Raw genomic sequence first — 8,420 nt, forward strand, 5'->3', positions numbered from 1 at the left:
CTTGTCATGGACCAATCAAGTTTGATGCTTCTGTTCATTTCTCTATTTATAATGGCTTTGCGTTCAGTATTTTAGTACTTAGTACATAAAAGTCTGAACTGTCATGTTCACTATTGTGAGCATGAAAGGATTCCCGTGCCCCATTTTACTTTGCTGTCCTATCCGCCTATAAAACTATGCTAACTACATTAGAGAAATCTGTAGTCCTGCATTTTGCCTCTCAGAAGTTAACGGTAACAGAACAAATGTGGAGAGGACAACTACAGAGGAATGAGCAAAGTTATGGGAACTCACTCAATGATTTGGTCTCTTCAGAGAAAAAAGCTGAAGATTAAGGTTTATGACTGAAGTTTGTAAAACTGTGTAAACACTATCAATAGGATAAACTCTCCCTGAAACTCAGACTGTTAGAACAAGAGGCTAGTTTAGTTTCTAAGTCTGAAGAAAATAGGTTTCATTGAAATAAAAGGAAATTTAGCTTCAAAACTTAGATCAAATATTGCATTCTCTAGAAAGCCTTTCCCCCTTCTCCCCAGACTCCCCCTGGGTTAAGTACCATGCTTGGCTGTATGTTCCCACTGGTGTGCCCAGGTTTATAACTATCATAAATACTTTTATGCCTTATTTTAATTATTTAATTATCTGTCTTCTCTACTAGACTGGAGGCTCCTTGGGGTCTTTTTCAGTATTTTGTTCAAAATTCTCAATATGTAGTAAGCATTCAGTGAATGTGGGGGTTAGAGTAGAGATGAGTACAAGCAGACAATAAATGTATATAACTCATTCCTATTGGAAAAACAAAATTAAATTATGCCTGATTTTTTATTTTCCAGATAAAATCTTAAATATCTGTAGTGGAGTATTCAGAAAATCTAGATTATTTGGTTGGGCAGTAGATCCCTGATTCTTATAAAAACTTTAAATGCTTTTTGGTTTAGTAAAGTTGATACTCACTTCCTGACTCCAAGCAAAACATGAAGGCCTCGGTGAGATACTGAGATTAGAGAAGTGAGCAACAGGGATCCAGAATTGGAAATCGAATTATGATGGTGCCTAGGCACAGAGAGCCCATTTTTATGGGCTGTTATGTAAACTAAAAGATTTGCGTCTCAGAGTTCTGAGGTTCAGCACTGACACTGTTACCATATAGACCAGCGGCTGCAACACAGCAGCCCATGGGCCAAATCTGACTTAAACATGTTTTGTTTTGTCTGCCTGGAAAAATTTGCAAACTTTTGTTCAAAATCCAGATTCGAGTCTTCAAGCCTGCTTTTTAAAACAAAATTATCTAGTGACCTACTCCCCTAGTAACATGTCCTCTTTAAATAGGACGTGAGCTTTCCAGTTTGCTTCAATCCCCACTGCTTCCAGCCCAAGTTTTCTCATTTGTTTACCTGATTGCTTCCTAAAGGTATTCAAGTTTGCATCCCCTAATAGCCTCCAAGAACCTCATCTTAAAAAGACCTGATAAAGATCCAGCCGTTGGGGCCGGCCAAGTGGCTCAGTTGGTTAAGAGTTTGCTTAAGAGCACAAGCGCTAAGCAACAGGGTCGCTGGTTCAATTCCCACATGGGCCAGTGAGCTTCATCCGAGCTGAGCTGTTGCTGAGCTGCCAACAGGTGGCAGGATGGCTCAGCTGGTGAGAGTATGTGCTCCTAATAACAAGATTGCCTGTTCGATGGTGGGCTACGCCCATCCACGGCTGGGACTGAATTTGGCACCTTGAGCTGAGCTGCCTCCCAGATGGCTCAGTGGATAGAGCGTGTGCACTCTTAACAGCAAGGTTACCAGTTTGATTCCCGCATGAAAAAAAAGATGAAATCACCATTATGTGAATAATATCCTTTAAAATTTTTATAAATGAAACTATGATAGTTTTATTTTCATTTTCAGTTTTACTTCAGAGCCACATGTACATACCCAAAAGCCGCATGTGGCTCGCGGGCCGCAGTTTGCTGACCCCTGGTCTAGGGGATGTGGCAGTAGATAGCGGGACAGGTCTGGTTCCAAGCCACATACCCTATCAACAGCCCAAATTTCTGATTAACTAGAATTAGCTCTAATGTCATTGTTTTATATTTTGTGCTTTCTCAAAATAATTTCAATTGGAGATTAAAATTTTTCTTGTTAGTGGTAGTGCTCTAGTTCAAGTGCTCAAGTTCAAACCTTGATGTTACCAATAGAGAAAAAGACTTATTTTGGAGGTAAAGTGATTTGTCCAGGGTCACACAGCTAGTTAATGCTGGAGCTGCCTGCATTTACACATGACTAAAGCAGGAAGAGTAAAACTAAGCAAACAGTGTCTACCTTTTGCCTCTTTGCTATTTTTTGCAAATATGATGTGTATTAAAATTTTACTTTTTATTAGTACATTAAAAGTCTATGTATAATATAGACTAATATTTAATTTAACATACAGTTTTGGAATCCTTCAGGCTTATTTTCTGAACAATGCCTTCCTATATAGAAAGAAGACCTAGATTTACCCTTGAATCCAGTTAAAATACAGTACTTCCAGTTTTGGAGACTCTGGATTGCTCACTGGCTGACTAATTTCAGCAACACCATGTTAGATTTTATGAACTATACTCTTACAATAATCACAAATGCTTCCCTAGTGCAGTACTTAGAAATCTTTATTATTGACCTCATGGATTCATGTTCATGGTTTCTCTTTTTCTGCAGGTGGTCATAATGTCACAATCTCCTTGCAGTCCAGGACTGGCCACACCCATATGCCTTCTGTGGTTGGCGTCCTTGTCTTTACGCAGTTCTGGTTCTGGTTTCCTCTTTCACACTTCCTGTCATTGGCTTATACCCCTACCTGTGTCATTGGCCTTAACAAGGACTTAAAGGTATGTTTGTGAGACCTCACTTTCTTCTTCATTGTATTCTGTTCACCACCCACTCATGAGGATTTTCATGAAATTTTAAAGATGAGGTGGCATCTCATCAATAAATTATTTCCCCTTCAAATTAAGTCATCACCGTGTTGAGTGGAATGTGTTGAAATTTTGAATATCAAGCCTCCTTACTAACTTTGTAACCTTGGGTAAATCAATTGAGAGGGAATGGTGAGAGAGAGGACAAAACATGAAAATATGAAAAAGCTTTATAGATCATTTTGATGAACTTTATTAATACTAAAAATCTGTGGGAGCTGTGGAAGGATTTCATGCAGGTAAATAGCATAATGAGGTTTGCATTCTAGAAGCATCAGCCTGGTATCGATGGAAATCCATTACAATGGCATTGCAATAATCTGGGCAAGGAAAAAAGAGGACCTAAACGAAATCTTAATAAGGAATGAAGGTTTGAGACAAGGACATGTTTCAGAGTTATTTGATGCTAGAGTATTTGATGGAAGAAAGGATTATTACTAAAGGGAAAAACAAAGATTTCCCTTTGGTAGTGGCAAAAAACACCACCAACTGCAGGGAGCCAGGGAATCTGACAGAAAGAAACTAGTCACTTAAGTCAAGGACTTAAGGTGATACATCCCCTGTCATCACACCATCCTTTTTAAATGGGGTTTGTGCTTAGGTTCTTTCTCAGTCCTATGGCCCGATGATTCATTCACCTTGCTCTTCCATCCTCTCAAAAGACCTTTTTAACCTTAAGTAACTCTTACATCTGGTCATCACTGTTGTTAAAATGTTCGGTTAAGTTCTCAAGAGTGAAAAAATTTGGGGCCAAAAAAAATGGCTGATAAAGATTAAGTATTTCATTGAATTGATTCTTTTCAGTATAGCAGTACAGCCAATTATCCTTTCAGTATTTCAGCATTAAACTACTCACATATGAAAATATTGAGCAGTTTTATCTCTCAAAACAAGAATCTTTTGGTTTCCCAACCCCTAACCTTTGACATTGTGGTTAAACATCCTGTATAATCTTTACGGAATTACTCCTATGGCACACAATTTTATGACCTCTGTTTCTGTTCTTCACAGTGAAAATGGGATGGGAAGACAAGAATTCTTGACCTAGTATATATGATGCTTATTGCCATTCTTGATCAGTGCAAACTAGGTAAACAGAAAAATTCAGACAAGAGAACTTTAAACCGGGTCAATTAGTGATGTGAAGCTGACTTGTGCATCAGGCTCATGTTATAATAGAATCTTGTACAGTATGATTATATGGCGTAGAAACTGTATACAAACTTATACAGGTGTTAGTGTGGTGCACGGAAGGGATGTGGACGTTAGTTATGCAGGCTAGATGATCACATAACACTTGAAAAGGAGGTACAGTTGATCTAATGCTCACACCGCAAGTGGGAGTTAACCCGCTGAAGCAGGGTGCATGCTCAGTAAAGAGATAAAAGGATGTCTGTTCAAAGGCACAGAGCTTCAGGAAAGTATAGGAACTGCAGGTAGCTCTGTAAAGCACCACAAAACTAACTCACTGAAAGAATGAATATAAATGCCTTATTTAAGGGAGGAATGATAACATAAATTGAATAGCACTGTAATTGAACATTTTGCCTGAATTGAAACTTCTGGCATCCCTTTGCGTTTGTATGCTTAAGAGTATATAATACTTAAATCTTGATTTTGATTATTTTAATGGAGGGGGTAATTCTTTTGTCTTCAGATGCCGAAAGTGCAGTATAAATCGAACTGTAAACCATCCACATTTGCATATCCTGCTCCTCTGGAAGTACCAAAAGAAAAAGAGAAGGAAAAGGTAGGTTCTTTGTTCCTTTGAGCAGCATCTGTACTTATATATAGGAACTGTTTAGTGTTTCATTTGAGTTTGTTTTACATATTTTTGTATTTTAAATTAGACACTTTTAAAGTAATACTTCTTAAGGTAAAATCTAACATTGTATGAGAATAAAGTAAGAGCCCTCTTTCTCTCCTGGTCATTCAAGTCCCATGTTGCAGGAATCACAATTTGTGAATCTCTCCAAATGTTTTCTCTGCAGCTATCAATACTTTTTATACCACAAATAGAATTATCCTCTATATACTTTTGGGTTGTCGGAAAAGTCATGATGTATTTTTGCAACGAAAAACGTAGAAAAAATACCTCATGACTTTTCCGACAACCCAATATTCTGCATCTTATTGTTTTCACTTAAACAGTTTGTCTTTAAAACTTTCAGTGTATATGGCTCTTGTTTTCTTCCAAAGCTGCAAAGCAGTCGCTTTACGTATATATCATTTGTCTTACCAGCACCTTATCTGACGGATATTTAAGGTTATTTCTAATTTGTCACTGTCACAAATGAAACTGGAATAAGAGTCTTTATATACATATATTTGTGCACTAGTACAAATATATCTGTAGGTTAGTATCTTAGATGTGGAATTGCTTGATCAAAAGTAATGCACATTGGGGCAGCCAGTTAGCTCAGTTGGTTAGAGTGCAGTGCTCATAACACCAAGGTTGCCGGTTCGATCCCCACATGGGCCACTGAGCTGTGACCTCCACAACTAGACTGAAGACAACTACTTGACTTGGAGTTGATAGGTCCTGGAAAAGCACACTGTTCACCAATTTTAAAAAAAAGTAATGCACATTATTTATTTTCATAGGTATTAACTAAATTTCCCTCAAAATGGATATAAACATTTATACTCCTACCAGCAGTGTATGAGGACGTTCGTCAATACATGTTAAATCAAACTGGTGAATTAGAGAGCTGAACTTGCCCCTGAAGTTTTCTTAGTAAAATTACCCTTCATGATACCTTATGTTTAGCAAAGTGGTTCTTTCTCTCAAGATAATGTTCCATATTAGCCAGTTGTTGATTATTTGCTGTAAATTTGTGTTTAAGTAGGGATAATTATATAATTGACCTAATTTGAGGGTGGTGGATAATAAATATCCTTTGATGACAACATCTTATTTCATCAGCTGTTTTGGGTCTGAAACAAAGTCAGTTTGCGCCAATACTGCCCAGCCTTTCAGAGGCCCTGTTTCACCTTTGATTTCAATGAAGCCCATCAAGGAGGAGAATTCCAGGCTAATCATTCACCCACTGTGTATTTCCAGGGCATCTAGTCCAATGAGAGTATCTTTACGACCAGGTGTGAAAGAAATTTTTATGTTTTCCAGTGCTTTCCCTGTAAAGTGAAAAAGGGTACAGTACCCAAATCTCTATTTTAGAAGCTCATGATAGCAAATCCACATCCAACGTAAGCTTCAGATTTTTTAAAAAAAAAGTTCTATTGGACACAAGCTTCACTTGATAACTATAGTAATAAATTATGTGAATAAATGTCCTGCTTGCTTTTCCCATTTATTCCTTGATTATGTTGTTCTTTATGATACTTGCTGCCAGGAAATAGAATAGTATTGTGGGACTGAGTTCTCTTTGGACTAGTACATTTTTATATAGATAAGGGATTATAATGGTTTACCCTGTCTGTTCGTTTCCTTTAGGTTTCCACAGCTGTGTTATCTATTACTGCCAAGGCTAAAAAGAAAGAAAAAGAAAAAGAAAAAAAAGAGGAGGAGAAAATGGAAGTGGTAGGTATAACTTGGTGGTCATATGGGCTGATTTATCTATCTCTGCCATGGTCTACGTTCTTCCTTACTTAAACGTTATTATACCATGCTCTTGGCTTCCTTTAAATAATTATCCTGTTCCAATCATAAAAACTCATAAAATTTTAATTGGAAGAGACTTAAGAAATTATTTTCATTCATGGGAAGAAAAGAACATTTCATGGTACAAATCAGGAAAGAGTTCTTGGAGGAAATGACAACTGAAATGGGTCATTTGCTTAAATAGACCCTTTTTTTCTGATCTCTGCTAGTAAAAAAAAAAAAAAAAACCTACTCTTCCTTTTAAACCATGTTAAATACCATTCTCACCCCCAAGCAGGGATATCCTCTCCCTCTGCTGAGTCTGATATTACTTTAGTTGTACCTCCGTTGTATCTAATCCTAACTACTTTTTATACCTAATAGTTGCTTAGTAAAATTATCAAACATTATTCAGTGATGTGGAACAGAAGCGAACCGTTTTTGGCAATTTTTTAATATTTTCTAGGACGAGGCAGAGAAAAAGGAAGAAAAAGAGAAGAAAAAAGAACCTGAGCCAAACTTCCAGTTATTGGATAACCCAGCCCGAGTTATGCCTGCCCAGCTTAAGGTTCTGACCATGCCAGAGACCTGTAGATACCAGCCTTTCAAACCAGTAAGTTACCTGTGGCCCTTAGCTATACACCTGTGGGATATTAACCCATAGTACAATGGAATATATTGATAGAAAAGGATAAATCTCCACAGTAGTGGAGAAAACGCTTCAGTACTAATAAATCTCTTAGCAAAAGAGAGAACATTTCCTTCCATTCCATATAGTTATCAGGGAGCTTTTCTTTTCTTTGTGTAATACTTCAAATATCCTTCATCTTCCAGAGGTTTATGCCATAGAAGTTCATAATACAGCATAGTTATGACATAGAGAAATAGGAAAGCAATACAGAAAATCAACAAAACCAAAAGTTGGTTTCTTAAAAAGATTAACAAAATTGACAAACTTTTATGTAGATTGAAAATGAAAAAAGGAGATAAGTTAGAGGGAGGGAAGGAGAGATGACTAGGTGGAGCACAGGATTTTTAGGGAAGTAAAACTACTCTTTATGATACTATAATGATAGATAAATGTCATACATTTGTCCAAACTCATAGAATATATAGCACCAACAGCGAACCGTAATGTAAACTGTGAACTTGGAGTGATAATGATGTGTCAATGTAGTTCATCAGTTATAGCAAATGTACCACTCTGATAGAGGGTGCTGATAATGTTAGAAGCTATACATGAGTGGGGCCAGTGGTATATGGAAAATCTCTATACTTTCCACTCAGTTTTGCGATGAATCTAAAACTGCTCTAAAAAATAGCCTATTTATTAAAAGAGATGAAAGATTTTAAAAAATTGCATTAGCCCTGGATTGGTGACAAATTACTTAATTTCTCCAAGCTTCTATGTCTTCATCTATAAAATGAGAGTTGATGACCATTATTATTACATCTATACCATTATTATAGATATTGTCTATATCAGGCTTATAAAAATAAAATCAGTAATTCATATAAGCATCTAGTACCATGTCTGGCACAAAATATACAATAAATGTTGGTTATTGTTATAATTATTCTTACTATATATGGCAAATAAATATGAGTAAGCCTGTTTAATCAAAAAGGGGGGGACTCAAATTACTGAAATCAGGAAACAGAGGAGGCATTACTACCAACCTTACAGAAATAAAAAGGATTATAAGAAAACACTATGAATTACTGTATGCCAACAAATTAAGTAATTTAGATGAAATAGACAGATTCCTAGGAAAACACAAACTATTATAACTGGCTCAAGAAGAAATGGAAAATCTGAATAGACCTATAATAAGTAAAGAGATCGAAATAGACCTGGCCGAGTGGCACGTTGGTTAA

The 8,420-nt window shown here is 36.7% G+C and overlaps 1 protein-coding gene across 1 annotated transcript in view; it reads left to right on the plus strand.

The window, feature by feature from the left end:
* The window catches only part of PSMD1 (proteasome 26S subunit, non-ATPase 1), a 118,342-nt gene that overhangs the window by 90,406 nt on the left and 19,516 nt on the right, over positions 1–8,420 (plus strand). Inside the window, exons 17-20 of the mRNA XM_019628216.1 lie at positions 2,685–2,854; positions 4,599–4,691; positions 6,396–6,482; positions 7,009–7,155. Of these exons, the coding sequence (XP_019483761.1) occupies positions 2,685–2,854; positions 4,599–4,691; positions 6,396–6,482; positions 7,009–7,155 (497 nt within the window). The remainder of the gene's footprint in view (positions 1–2,684; positions 2,855–4,598; positions 4,692–6,395; positions 6,483–7,008; positions 7,156–8,420) is intronic.

This window comes from Hipposideros armiger, unplaced genomic scaffold (assembly GCF_001890085.2).
Source record: "Hipposideros armiger isolate ML-2016 unplaced genomic scaffold, ASM189008v1 scaffold_17, whole genome shotgun sequence".
In the NCBI taxonomy this organism is placed as follows: Eukaryota; Metazoa; Chordata; class Mammalia; order Chiroptera; family Hipposideridae; genus Hipposideros; species Hipposideros armiger.